The following is a 14,043-nucleotide window of genomic DNA, read 5'->3' as shown; positions in this document are numbered from 1 at the left end:
GAATATTCTTGTTTGTTTGCCTACCAAAAACTTTAACTTTTCTCTGCCTGTCTCAGTGCTCATTTGATTTTCTGCTTGTTTTGAGTTGAACCCGTTCATAGAGACATCCAGTCAATGCCAGAACTGACACAACATAAACCATGGGGAAACTGGAAGGAGGAGGGGAGAGGTACCTGTCTTTGGCAGGAGTGAGATGTTGGACACATTCTCCCTTTCTCATGGTATTGCACTGTAAGATTGCTTTTGATTACTCTGGTAATTAGTAGAATTAGTAATTAGGAGAATTAGCTTATTTTAAGAGGAAAAATCTATTAACAAAATAAGATAAAGAATTAAGTCAGAGGCAGCTCCCTTCCCCTTCTTCCACAATGTTATTACATTTCTTGTTGAATAATGTGGGAGGACCCTTATCTGCATGAAATGAAATCAGAGGGATGTAGCCCCCCTCCCACTCTACAATTATGAGCATGAAGAAATTATGAGTCCCATGTCTTGAGTTTTAAGGCTGATCGGCACTATTAAGGAGAATCGTCTCCACGTCCGATGATGATAGCTTCAGTGCTGTAAAAGGAATGGCCTGGGTAAGAGCCCTAAGAACACTGCAGTACAGCTGTCCCATTTCACAGAAGAAATTTGAATAATAGCAGAATAGAGCCGTGGCCAAAAAGATAGAAAAATGATATAGGAATGCGTAATAAGTGATTGCATAATATATATGATTACTAAAATAAAAATTATGGATACAGCTGAAGTACCTTTAGCTAGTGTTCTGTTATGAAGAGAAGTAATTGAGTAAAGGCCAGAAAAAATGAGGGGAGACATTTTTAATTCATTTCTAATAGATAACAATAAATCCCAGTGTCACTGAGGCAGTAATACCAGCGTTTTTATTTGCCATGTCATTTCTTGTTGGTTATCAATGAGTTTCAGATTAACATTAGCTACTGCTTGCTAAAGAGAATTATATATCTGACTATCTCAACTTTTACAACCTATAATTCATTATTAAATCTTCTTACCGCTTCTGAGCCTTGTGTTAGCATCTATAGCCCCGTATTATAAGATTGGCAGACAGAACAGAAGTTAATGACTTCTCCAAGGTTTTCTAATGCTGCATATTCTCCTCTGCAATCCCATTGAATGTGCAAATTAAATTAATTTTAATAAGTAACCTTTTTAGTTATCTAGGACTGAAATGTAAATGTTTAAGTTTTTCTTGTTTTATGGCCATTTGGAGAATATTAGTCTCTCTCCCTCAGCCCCCTTGAAGCCCAAGCAAGAAAGGTAGTGTAGTTAGGCCAGTGACCTCCAAAGTCATCTAATGTTAAATGGCCACTTGATCTATTTGCTAGCTAGAATGCTGTGGGAAAATAGTAAATGGAGCAAGTGAAACCATTGGGAATTATCACCAAGTTTCATAGCAACCTTTGAACAGAATTTTACTGTAACTATGTACTACTTCTTCGTATTGGAACTAATTTATAGAGCTGTTATCTGGCACTTTTGTGTGGCAGAATCGGTATATTTATAGCAGATTGGAGGTTTGAAAATGGGGAGTCATGTACAAGTAGAATTAAATTGTCCATCAGGGCTACAAATGTAGCCTAACCATACTTTAGATAAACCTAAAACCAAAAATGATTAGTTGAGCTGACACTTGAAGAAGGCAGATTAACTTACATTGATTTGTAACCACTGTTTTCTCCAAATGGGAGATTGTGATAAACAGATGAAGTAATGGATATAATCTTTGCCAAAGTTAAAACACTTACCCTGAAAAGAAGCTGGGACCTTGATCAGCTGCAAGAAAGAGCTGATAATAACTTCCAATAATCTTCCTAACATCGATCCTCAGGATTTCACTGTCAGTAGAAAGATATGAATTGCACTCGTAGATTGTGCCCCATATTCCCCAAAAAAGCCTCAGCGAGGGTCACTGTCTCTAACATAAGCACTGAAAATTTGGCGGTTCTTCACTTAAGAGTAAATTTCATTAAAAGAATTGCAAGCCCGCTTTGTGTTGTTATAGCTGTTGTAAAATGTAAAGGAAAAAAATATCTTCCTAGAGAATTTATCAGCAGACAGCAGTTGCAGCGTCTCAAGAGTCATTGGTTTCTGTGGGCACCATTCCTCCTCAAATCATGGAGACACTAGCTATATAGACCACAGCTTACAGATGCTACCTTCTTCTGTGGAGAGACCCAGAAAAAAATTTTAACTGTAGTGTTTAGTTATCCGGCTTCTATGATCCAGACCGTATCAATTGCTTGATAACTATCAAAAGTGATCAAAGCACCAAGCCGCAGGTGAAGGTCCTTTCCCTTTAAACCACAGAAATGCCACAACTCTAGCTCTATTCAACCCTGTTGTTCCACCTACGTGGGCATTTAGAGAGGTGGACTGAAAAAGCCAGGATCTATAGAAATATGAGTAAAATTGATAGGAAGAAAATGCTCAAGAACCTGTCTGACAAATTTAATTGCTATTCTTCATGTGAACAATCCCTTTCTAAATTACACCTCACCCAAAGGGGTAATGCTGGCAGTAAGTGCCATTTTTCGCGTTGGGATAGAAAGTCAATGTCTTTCTGTGTCTTATTAGAGACCATGAATTTTGTGACTTCTTTGTTTCATTATTGTATTGCCTTAGTGTTTTACTTGACATGTTCTCATACTATGGAAAACATATTTCAGCTCATGTTTGCTTCGTAGAGGGGGTGGATTTCATTATTCTTCTTTTTCTCATTTTCATGTCATTTTTTGAATAACACGTTCATTGTATTAAGAATCTTATTTCACTTCACTTTTCATTCATTTCTTCGCAAAGAAAGTACTGCAGCACTGGAACAGGTTGCCCAGAGAGGCAGTGTAGTCATCCATCCATGGAGATTTTTGACACTTGGCTAAAAGAAAGTCACAGTTGGCCTGATATAGTGTGGCAATAATCTGGCTTCAGCTGGGAGTTTGGGCTAAATGATCTTTGAGGTCTTCTCCAGTCAGTGTTTCAGTGATTCAGTGGTTCATGTGGGGAATGGAAAAGTACTTTCCAAATTTCTAGAACTCATGTTTTAATCTGACTTTGGGAGTTTTATTTTTTTTTTAAATCTGGCCAAGCAGAGCAGTAAAAATTGTTTTAAGATGCAATATCTGTTGTTTGGTTACTTAGTCGATTTTATCACTGTGTGCATGGTATGATGGATAGCCAAGGTTTCCTAGCTCTCTTCACTATAAGTTCCTTCACTGTAAGTTCCGGTTTTCAGTAATGCCACTTTACCAAACTTTACAAAACTAGGCAATTTGCAGGTTGGATGTTTGTTCACCTATTTGACTGATTCTTAAATTACATTTTGGGGTGTTGCATAGAGTCATTCTGAGACCTGAGTTTTGGTTGCTTGCGAGTCTGCTTACTGTCCCAGTGGAAATTAGTTGGTCTTTCTAATTTCCAGGCTCAGGCTGGGGTTGCGCAATGGCCAGATGGCACCAAGGAGGCACGACTGGGACAAGTGAGGGCCAGTCCCTCAGGGACAGCCCACAGCTGGCTTGAGTTACACATATTGTAAAACTTCACCCTGAATTTGCACTAAGCAGCAGGTAGATAGCTTGTAGTCACTGAACTTGGAATTTTTTTGCTCTGTTGTTAAGATACTTCTGGCTGGTTTCAGGTGGTATATAAAAATAAGTAAATAAAAATAAAAATAAATTTATCAGCACAGATGCTGAGGAGACAAAATCTGGAGTGCTCCATGCTGGTAGGTTCAGACCGGCCGGGCATTTCGGCTGGGCAAGGATGCTCCCGGAAGCGAGCAGCTGCATCCCGGCTTGGGGTGGGTGAGATGCTTCTCCTCACCAGTGCTGCTTCTCTGCTGATTCTGCCCGTATTTTAGCATGCGTGTGGCCATCAGGTCAGGACAAAGTGGTCATGGCAGAAGTAAGGGCGTGCCTATTTGCTGTTTGATGGAGATGCTGTGAGAGAGGGCTGTGTGTATATGCTGGCAGGAGGAGACTGGTGGTGGACGTAGCTACGCCTCCTCAAAGTGATACAAATTATGGTGCCAAAAAGCACTCTCTTATCGCCAGATTTTCATCACGACGGCACTGCCTTGGTAAGGGATATGTGATGTCACACTCTAGCTGACATAAATACGCCAGCAGAACTTTATAGCATTGACTGAAAAATGCAGTTTTTCTTTACAGCCGAACCAGTCTTAATTGCGCTGCCAGCCAGAGATAACAACTTGTCTTCTCCTGCTCCCGTGGGTGCCTGATGCTGTGGGAGATGACTCCCTCCAGACCCATCTGTGTTGGGTCATGTTTGCTGAGCGGTTTGCATGGCAGCAGCGGGAGCTTGGGCTCGCGCGGAGGCCGCGGTCCTGTCCGTGGGCAGGCTACGGGCGATTTTGCCTCCTGGCTCGTAGGAGTCCCTTTTGTCTTTAAGCTGGAAAATTTGAGCACAGCAAGACTGCAGCTGGCTCTTGAGCACATGACCTCTACAGCATGGCTTTTGAAGCTGTGCTTGTTGCCTCCTTGCTGTTGCCCCTGGCAGAAGAAGTCTGCGTTTGCTTACTGGCTTTTAGCAAAAGCCTGGAGCCCAACATCTCCGGTTACGGGAAGCCCCTTCGTTCTGCTCAGGCAGCGCGAGCTGGCTTTAACGTAGGGGCTCACACTGTTGGCACCATCAGGTGGATGCTTTGGTGTGAGGAGCTGGTTTAAAAAGAGTAAGAAGTGCCTTTACGTTCCTGGTATAACTTGGGGGTGATGAACTGTAGCATATTGGGAAGGAGGCCTCATAGCTAGGATGGAGGCATGTGAGCAGGTGCTGGGGACCTCTTGAAGGCGCTTTGCTGCTGAAGCCAGGGTTTGAGGAAACGCAGCCTCCGTCTGGCAGTACATCAAGCTACAGGCCATCCATTCCTTTCTCATCGATGCATCGTGGGCCCTAGTCAAGGGAGCAGCAACAGGCAAAACCCTCTGTACTTATTAAAAGTCCAATGAATTATCCAGTTTGCATTTAAAATATGTTTCAATGCCTGCTTCAGATTGCACTCTTACATTATTTGCTAAATAAAAATGTTACTTGTAAACTGTTTGAAACAATTTCCTTCCTCTCTGCAATGACTTATAAACAGTTTATTGGGTTGTGCCACAGGGTGAACCAATGCCTCTCTACTAAGGAGAGATGTTAGTGATGCTAGGGTGTGCATCCAGCTGAATGATGCAACTGGCTGCGCAGCCTTAGGTGTTGTATATCATCAGACATAGAGCTTTGAGAGCTTTTATTTCTTTTGCTTTTGTTGCTATTATCGTTGTTGCAGGGGACACTGTGTGCTCTGCTTTGTGTCTGGTTTTCTGCTGCTCTTATTCTTGACATTTGTCTCCTTACTTACTAATGCAAATATTTGAACTGCATTTAACAACAGTGACCAATGATTTCTTCAGTGAAAGATCCTTGTAGGGCAGTAGATCATAGTGGATAAAAATCTAATAGCAGGGACTGCAAACTCTTAAAGGCAATCAAGCTTTAAAACATCTCGCAGAGATACCCAACCAGTCTCTGAACCATTTAGGCTACAGTAATAATGTGCAAGATTTGCCATCTGATTATTTACGCTTGCTTTGTTTAATTATAGTTTGAAAATGAGATCATCACAAAACTCGATCATGAAGTGGAAGGAGGCAGAGGAGACGAACAGTACAAAGTGTTATTTGACAAAATGTAAGTGTTGATCAGCGGCGGGATTTATGTCACCGTAAAGTCAGGAGAAAGAGCAATTAGACTACAATGAACTTTGTAGCCCAGAAATAATTAAAATCTGTTAATGATGCACAATATTTAAAATTGCACCTGAGTCGAGCTCTTTTTTCTGTGTGTGATTAACAAGGCATACGTAATTGTTTCCTAGTCTCTTGGAGCACTGCAGAAAGCACAAATACCTTGCTAAAAGTGGAGAAACTTTTGTGAAACTCGTCGTCCGCTTAATGGAGAGGCTGTTGGACTACCGGACCATAATGCATGATGAGAACAAGGAGAACCGCATGAGCTGCACTGTCAACGTGCTGGTAAGCAAGGGAGGGACCAGCCCCACGGCGGGGCTGACTACTAGTTTCATTTAACACCTTTTACAGGAGGCTCGGTTTATGTGTTAGCTGACATTCGATTTTTAAATATATCAATGTTTTTCTTTTTTTAAGAAGATCAATCTATAAATGCATGGGTTAGTGACTATTTAGTTGATTTTAAGGAAGGGCTAGGGAAGGAAGGTGTTTCAGGGCCTAATCTTTGAGGGCTGATTTTTGGCACTCACTGTTAATACAGAAAAATACTTTCACAAACAAAATGATGGAGTAGTTTACTCCTGTCTTTATCACAGTTTTTAAAACCATATTTATATTCTGCTTACTGTGCAGCTTCAGTATTCAGAATTTTTGAACAAAACTGAGTATTATTTCATTCAAAGAGGAAAACGTTGGAGTTGTCTCCTCACTAACATGAAATTTCCTTTTCTGAGTTCCAGAAATGCTGGAGAGTCTACTTTATATCTGCTAGTCTGGGTCACTGTGAAGTTAAGGACCAGATAAGCTTTTGTGCATTTAAAGCAGAACTGGAAGCAGTAGGCAGTTTTCCTCACAAGATACACATTGTGCTTTTTTGTGGAAGCATTAGAATATGAGGTTTTACTAGTGCAAAATGAACCTCTATGGAAAAATTATGTTAAAATACATTTTAGAGACCTCTAAGCTAGTACTGGTTAGATTAGATTTTTTTCTGTTTTATTTTATTTAAACTTGTGGCACACAGCGTTTATGGCCTAGTGTAATGTGGCTGAGAGATTTCATCCAGGCCAGTTTGGAAAGATCTATGTAAGTAATTTGCAGCTTTAGCATTTGCGAGTAATGCAAGCATCCTCGGCGTGAGCAGCGCAGCCTTCCTGCCCTGCTGTTGAGTGAGCGCAGCGGAAATGGGCTCCATTAGAAGGGGAAAGGGCACAGAGGCATCAAATCAGAAATTGCAATTGGTATTTTAGTTTGTTTTTCCTCTATCTGCACCTCAAAATGTGTCAGGATGTTTATTAAATGGCAAAAAAAAAAGAGGCACTGAGAGTTTTTGCTGACTGTTGAGCTAGCAAGTTACATTTTGGGTGCCTGCGGAAACCTCAGCGTTTTCGATACACGCTTAGGCCAGTGCTGATTTTATTAAAAAAAAAAAAAACTATTATTCTTATCAATGCACTCATGGGCAGATGGGGAAACTTGCACCCAAAGACAGGGGCAACAAACAGACACTGATTCTGGGGGGAAGGTCGAGCCATATTAAGTTTAAGGCATCTAGTGTCCAACAGTTGCCCAAGTCTCTCCCAATTCGTACTGATTTAATGCTGCTTCCTGAGCTGCATCGGAAGGACAGGGCAGCTGGCCGGCAGTGTTAGGATAAAATGGGTCTACGCTATTATTCCCCCACAAATAATAAAAAACAGACTGAGAAATTTCAGAGGAGTGTGGTTTCATTAGGTTCAGTGTGCCTCGAGAGTTGAGCTCCAAAGGACTGAGCAGATATGCCAACTCTAATGGCATATTCACTTCGTTACGAGCCATTTGCAGAGCAGTCCGTGGTATTGATCATATTGCTGCAGTTCTCTTCGACGGGGACAGTTCTATATTGGATTTACTCATGTGTTAGTGGCTTCCCAAACTGATTTGTTTATTGTTTAAGTTTATTCTAATTCAGTGAAGGATGAATTTCTCTGTTTTGCTTTCTTAGATATATTTTAACTTTCCAAGGCAAACTTTAAATTAGATTCCCCAATTTATCCTATCCTATGTTTACAATATTTATAGTGTTAACTAGTTTATCTCAAGACCAGAGGCATCCAAACATGTCTTAAGGGCAGGTGATGATGATGCGTGGCATATGAAACCAGATAAATTCCACTGTTCTAACTTTCCATTTCCAAAGAAAATATTAGAATCCAAGAGCAGATGATTTATTGCTCAAATAAGGTTTAGAGTTTTAAATCCCTGCTACAACAGTTACTTAAAAGTTGTGGTTTTGTACATTACCAAATTTCAATTGAAAGTGGTTAATGATGTGTGACTTGCAAATGCCAGCAGCAATTTCTAGCAACACTCTGCTTCCAAATTCTTAACCTTTGCAGTGAAACATAAGCCCTAATATGCTACATCATGAAGCATCATCACAACTTTAGGTTTTGGAAGTCAAGTAACTTATGTTCTATCACTAGAGGCAAATTTCATTTTGCAGTTTTGAGGTTGATGTTATGCAATTATGAATGTTTAATTTAGAGCATGTTCTGTATACATTTCTGACTACAAAATCAAAGACTTTGTAACAAAATTATTTTGTATTTCAGAATTTCTACAAAGAGATTGAGAGAGAAGAAATGTACATAAGGTTTGTAAACATGACCACTGACAGATTTTGCTTGATTTACTGTAGCGTAATTGGAGAAAATTATGTTTCTGTTAAGCAATCATTTGGGGGGTTTGCAGTCGTTTGGAGGGGAAGACGTAATGAAAATCATACCTGCGCTGGGGCTTTTGTACATTGAGTTCATTGAGAACAGTGAGCATTAGAATTTAGACTCATGAGCTTTTTTTGGTATCCTTATTCTAACTCCTTCAATTTTATTATTATACCTTTATGAAGAAGTGAGTAAAACTAAGAAAGAAATAATTTTACTTTCTGGCGACTTACAAAACATATGACTGTTGGAGTGGGAAAAAGGACTATCAATATGATGACTGATACTTATTTTAAATTTAAAAATTTTAGGAGCCTTTCAAAGTCTGTTTTTCATATAGAGTAAAAACAGTAATATGTTGTCATGCTTTTTGTAAACCTCAGAGTTCCTAGTCCTCTATTTTTACTTTGGCTTAAAATTGGCTAGACTGATGTTCTAAAACAGTGAAACTTATATTTTTACTGCTGTTTTTGATATCTAAATATTATTCATTAATTCATTCTCAGATCATAGAATCATAGAATCAATAAGGTTGGAAGAGACCTCTAGAGATCATCTAGTCCAACCCCCCTGCTCAGCAGGGTCACCTAGAGCATGGTAGACAGGGTTGTATACAGGTGGGCCTTGAAGATCTCCATAGAAGGAGACTCTGCAACCTCTCCGGGCAACCTGGTCCAGGGCTCCGTCACTCTCACAGGGAAGAAATTCCCCCTCACACTCAGGCAGAACTTCCTGTGCTTCAATTTCTGCCCATTGCCTCTTGTCCTGTCACACAGGGCAACTGAAAAGAGTTTGTCCCCGTCCCCTTGACACCCTCCCTTCAGGTCCTTGTACACATTGATCAGATCCCCCCTCAGTCTTCTCTTCCCCAGGCTGAAGAGGCCCAGCTCTCGCAGCCGTTCCTCGTAGGGCAGATGCTCCAGCCCTCTGACCAGCTTCGTAGCCCTGTGCTGGACTCTCTCCAGTATCTCCATGTCTCTCTTGTCCTGGGGAGCCCAGAACTGGACACAGTACTCAAGATGTGGCCTCCCCAGGGCTGAGTAGAGGGGCAGGATCACCTCCCTCGACCTGCTGGCAACACCCTTCTCAATGCACCCCAGGAGACCATTGGCCTTCTTGGCCACAAGGGCACATTGCTGGCTCACAGTCAACTTCTCATCCACCAGCACTCCCAGGTCCTTCTCTGCAGAGCTGCTCTCCACAAGGTCAGCCCCCAGCTTATACTGGTGCCTATAGGTTATTTTTCCCTAGGTGTAGGACTCTGCCCTTGCCCTTGTTGAACCTCATGAGGTTCCTCTCTGCCCAGCTCTCCAGCCTGTCCAGGTCTCTCTGTATGGCAGCACAGGCCTCAGGTGGATCAGCCACTCCTCCCAGCTTGGTATCATCAGCAAACTTGCTGAGGAGGCACTCTGTCCCCTCATCCAGGTCATTGATGAAGAAGTTGAGCAGGATGGGACCCAGTACCGAGCCCAGGGGGACGCCACTAGCCGCAGGCCTCCAACTGGACTCCACATCACTGATAAAAACTCTCTGAGCTGTGCCTTTCAGCCAGTTCTCAATCCACCTCACTGTCTACTCATCTGACCTACACTTCCTGAGCTTCTCTAGGAGGATGTTCTGGGAGACAGTGTCAAAAGCCTTGCTGAAGTTAAGGTGCACAACGTCCACTGCTCTCCCTTCATATACCCAGCCAGTCATTCCATCAGAGAAGGCTATCAGGTTGGTTAAGCAGGATTTCCTGTTGGTGAATCCATGCTGGCTACTCCTGATCACCTTCTTTTCCTCCATATGTCTGGAGATGACATCCAGACTGAGCTGTTCATCCCTTTTCCAGGGATGGAGGTGAGGCTGACCGGCCCATAGTTGCCTGGGTCCTCCTCCTTGCCCCTTTTGAAGACTGGAGTGACATTGGCTTTCTTCCAGTCCTCAGGCACCTCTCCAGTTCTCCAGGACTTTTCAAAGATGATGGAGAGCAGCATGGCAACAACATCCGCCAGCTCCCTCAGTACCTGTGGGTGCATGCCATCCGTGCCCATGGGTTTGTGGATGTCTAGCCTGCCCAGAAGGTCTCTAATCTTTTCCTCCTCAACCAAAGGAAGGTCTTCCCTTCTCCAGACTTTCTCCCTCACATCCAGGCTCTGGGATTCCTGAGGGCTGCCCTTAGCAGTGAAGGCAAAGAAGCAAAGCACTGAAGCAAAGAAGGCATTCAGTACTTCTGCCTTCTCTGTATCCCTTGTCACCAGGGTCCCCGCCCCATTCAGTAGCGGGCCCACGTTTCCCTAGTCCTCCTCTTGCTGCTGATGTATTTGAAGAAGCCCTTCCTGTTGTCCTTGACATCCTTTGCAAGACTCAATTCCAACTGGGCCTTAGATGCTTCTTAACTTTGGGGAAAAAAAGAACAAGTGAAGAGAATCCCCTCCCAGTGGTATGATGATACTGAAATTAAGGGACAAACCTAGATCTATCTCCATATCTGAAGAAGTAGAACAATACTACTTTAATAAAATCTGGATTGAATTTGTTACTCTTCACAAGACATTTGTAGGTATTGGAAGAAAATCACAATAGAAATGCAAGTGGTTCTAAAAGTTCATCTAAAACACTGAAATGGGAGCTTTAAATAATTCCAGATATGTTTAACTATTTGAGCATAAAATTTAACTTTTGTGATCTCCAAAATAAACTGTTTTGTTACATTTTAAGAATCAATGCTTGTATTACTTGTAGGTATTTGTACAAACTGTGTGACCTGCACAAAGAATGCGACAACTATACGGAAGCTGCCTATACGTTACTTCTGCATGCAAAGCTTCTTAAGGTGAATACTGAAATACACTGGAAGTTTTGAAAAAATCATGGTACTGGTAACCAATAGCAGAGTTGTTTCTTTAGCCTTACAAACTGATTAACTGTCTGTACTTCACTTCTTACTTTGCAGTTGTGTGTTATTGCACGCTTAATATGTACTGAGGCAAAAGTCAACCGTCTGTCATTAGTGTGTCAGAGCTATTTAGATCTTAATCTAAAATGAGCAGAAGAGCAATCAAGTAGAGAGCACAGGTTAAATTGCAAAGGTAATTGTGATATAAATTTGTTTTAAATGGGACAATTATGTGATCTCTGGAAGCATCTGAGCATGTGTTGCAGTAAACTAGCTGTCCACCAGTTGTTTCTGCAGAAGTAGTACAAGCGAGCTGGAGACTACCCTTAGGTGCTGTCAAGAATCTCTAAATTTAGTTTCTATTTGGGACAATAAAAGAGAAATTCGAGTGGTCTCTTTCCATGTTCATGCCTTTAAAAGGTATGTCTATTGTTAATGCAGTGATACACAGTTTGCAGAACTCTTAGAGACATGCCTGTGTTGCTATTCTTTGCAGAACGTTTTGGTATAACCTACATGAACAGCAATATGAATAAAATTGTATGTATACAATGCATGTATACATAGTACATCTAAATAAAGCATTTGAGTTTTTAATACTATACAGTGACATTCAGCCATGTTTGATCTTACAGAAATTTCACTGAAAATTTTTTTGGTGTGTGGGGTTGTCTAAAACATGCAGCTCATTGACATAATTGTGTCACAGATACCGGAGCACAGGCCAGCCGTGTCCCCTGCATCGTCACGTAGAAGGATTTCAGCGTGACTTAATAGCAGACGTTTTGTTCTGAAATTGCATCTTCGCTATAGCGACGTCACCGCTAAATTAGTGACAGCGAGTTTTGTGCTTAGGCTTTAAAAAAACAGTTGAAATCTAAATTTTGTAAGAATCGGTGTTTTCTGAAGCTTTTGTTTTAGTCCCATTTCACCCCTCTGGGCACCCACAGTGAGCTCTCCCTCCCCGGGGAGACCTGCAGCTCTCTGCATCCTCCCAGAGGGCAGTTTTGCAGTCCAGTTCCCTGCGCGCAGCCTGAGGCCAAGCAGCGCCGCTCGTAAGTGGGCAGACACCTGAGAACAGAATTACTGAGAGCTGCGTTTTCCCTTTTTCCTTTCTAATGCCAATGGCACGTGTATTGCAAGCCATATATATTATTGCAGGAGCTATGCTACCAGTGTCTCCTTTCTTCGAGGGAGTTTATTCCACTCTGTGCAGCAAATTATTCTTAGCAATCTTTGATTTATTCTAAGCAATCTCAAGCGAAATGCTAGCATTAAAAAAATCTGTTTTGAAAAGTTGCAGTGGACGGAGTGGAATGAAATACTTTCAAAGGATGCGTTGAGAAATTATTTTACTTCAGCACTGCGTAAACTGCATCCAAGCTGTAATAAGACTAAATATGATGCAAATCACACCTCTGTAATTTAAATTAAAACACTTTGAAATGTATTTACTCTTTTCTAAAATTGTCTGAGGATTGCAACACAAAGGAAACATCAGTGAGATTCATCTGGCACATAAAAGCACTGTAGCAATATTAATATTATTAATATTACTAAAAGCAGGGGAAGCTGGGAGTTACTTGTTTGGTAATGAAACTTTCTATGCCGAGACATGTCTTGTAGAGGCGAGGAGATGACTTTGACACCTTCAGTCGCCCAGAATGGTCCAGTGAGTTGCCTGTGGGAAGAAGTTTGAATGAGTAACTAGCTGATTCTGTGAGCAGAAAGATCTCTCCTATTCCCACAAGGAAAGTAAAACAGGACTGACAAATTGCATAATACTTGCTTATCATGCCTTGCATGGATGAACCTTTTGGACAAGATAAAGCCTTCTCTTCTATAGGTGCTGCATTTGCTTGAAAATGATGGAATGAACAGTGCCATAAAATGTCATTCTGACTTTTACCCATGAGGTCCTGAATTCTTTAATCGATATGTTTTCTATGACCTTAAATTGGAGTTTTGCCAGTTTTTCTTCCTTACAGCATATCTTCAGAGACTGCATGAGTATCTTAATTTACTCCTTTTATTTATTTGAAAAAATATCCCAAATAAACCCAGTTTTCTTCTTTTATAATGCAAAGCAATAGAAGATGGGAAGCATAATGGTAGTATTTATCCTGGCTTCTCAAAACTCAGGAGAGTATTGTGTGCTTATTTGTAAATACACATATGTTGTAATTTGGAAATACTTTAGGATGAGTGAGTATTGAGCTATCTAAAGTAATATGCTGTCGTTACCATGAGTGGGGAGTGGACAGAGGAGCTCCGGATTGCTTCCAGAGCAGCAGCAAGAAACCCTGCGGCGGGTAACTTGAAGCTATTGGGTGTCCCTGGATTTCTGTGTCATAGCTTGAGGACAGGTTTTTCAATGGCACACAGCACTGGCATATGTTTCATCACACTGATATTAATGGGATCACATTTCGGTCAAGAATTAGGGCTTTTGAGAGATTCACCTTTTTGTCTGCAGGAACGCTGTCTGTGTGGAGAGCGAGTCAGCGTTGCTTTCACCAGATTACGGCAAGCTGACAAACCGCACTTTGGAGAAGAGGCTTAAATTTTGGTTTTAACCCAGTTATTCAAGATGAAGATGCTGAAAACTAATAGAAGATATTGACATTGGAGGAAAAAAAAGTGTTACTGCGTTGTAGGATGCAATGGAGTTTGAGTTGCTCAGAAA

The 14,043-nt window shown here is 41.4% G+C and overlaps 1 protein-coding gene across 2 annotated transcripts in view; it reads left to right on the top strand.

Moving 5' to 3' along the window:
- The window catches only part of DOCK1 (dedicator of cytokinesis 1), a 298,286-nt gene that overhangs the window by 225,921 nt on the left and 58,322 nt on the right, over positions 1 to 14,043 (top strand). For both annotated transcript variants that reach the window (XM_062580681.1, XM_062580680.1), the window contains exons 34-37: positions 5,627 to 5,712; positions 5,900 to 6,056; positions 8,366 to 8,406; positions 11,204 to 11,294. In XM_062580681.1, the coding sequence (XP_062436665.1) occupies positions 5,627 to 5,712; positions 5,900 to 6,056; positions 8,366 to 8,406; positions 11,204 to 11,294 (375 nt within the window). The remainder of the gene's footprint in view (positions 1 to 5,626; positions 5,713 to 5,899; positions 6,057 to 8,365; positions 8,407 to 11,203; positions 11,295 to 14,043) is intronic.

The sequence above is a fragment of the Rhea pennata genome, chromosome 7, assembly GCF_028389875.1.
Source record: "Rhea pennata isolate bPtePen1 chromosome 7, bPtePen1.pri, whole genome shotgun sequence".
In the NCBI taxonomy this organism is placed as follows: Eukaryota; Metazoa; Chordata; class Aves; order Rheiformes; family Rheidae; genus Rhea; species Rhea pennata.
The sequence above is the reverse complement of the archived record's forward strand: the minus strand, read 5'-3'. Positions and strand labels throughout refer to the sequence as shown.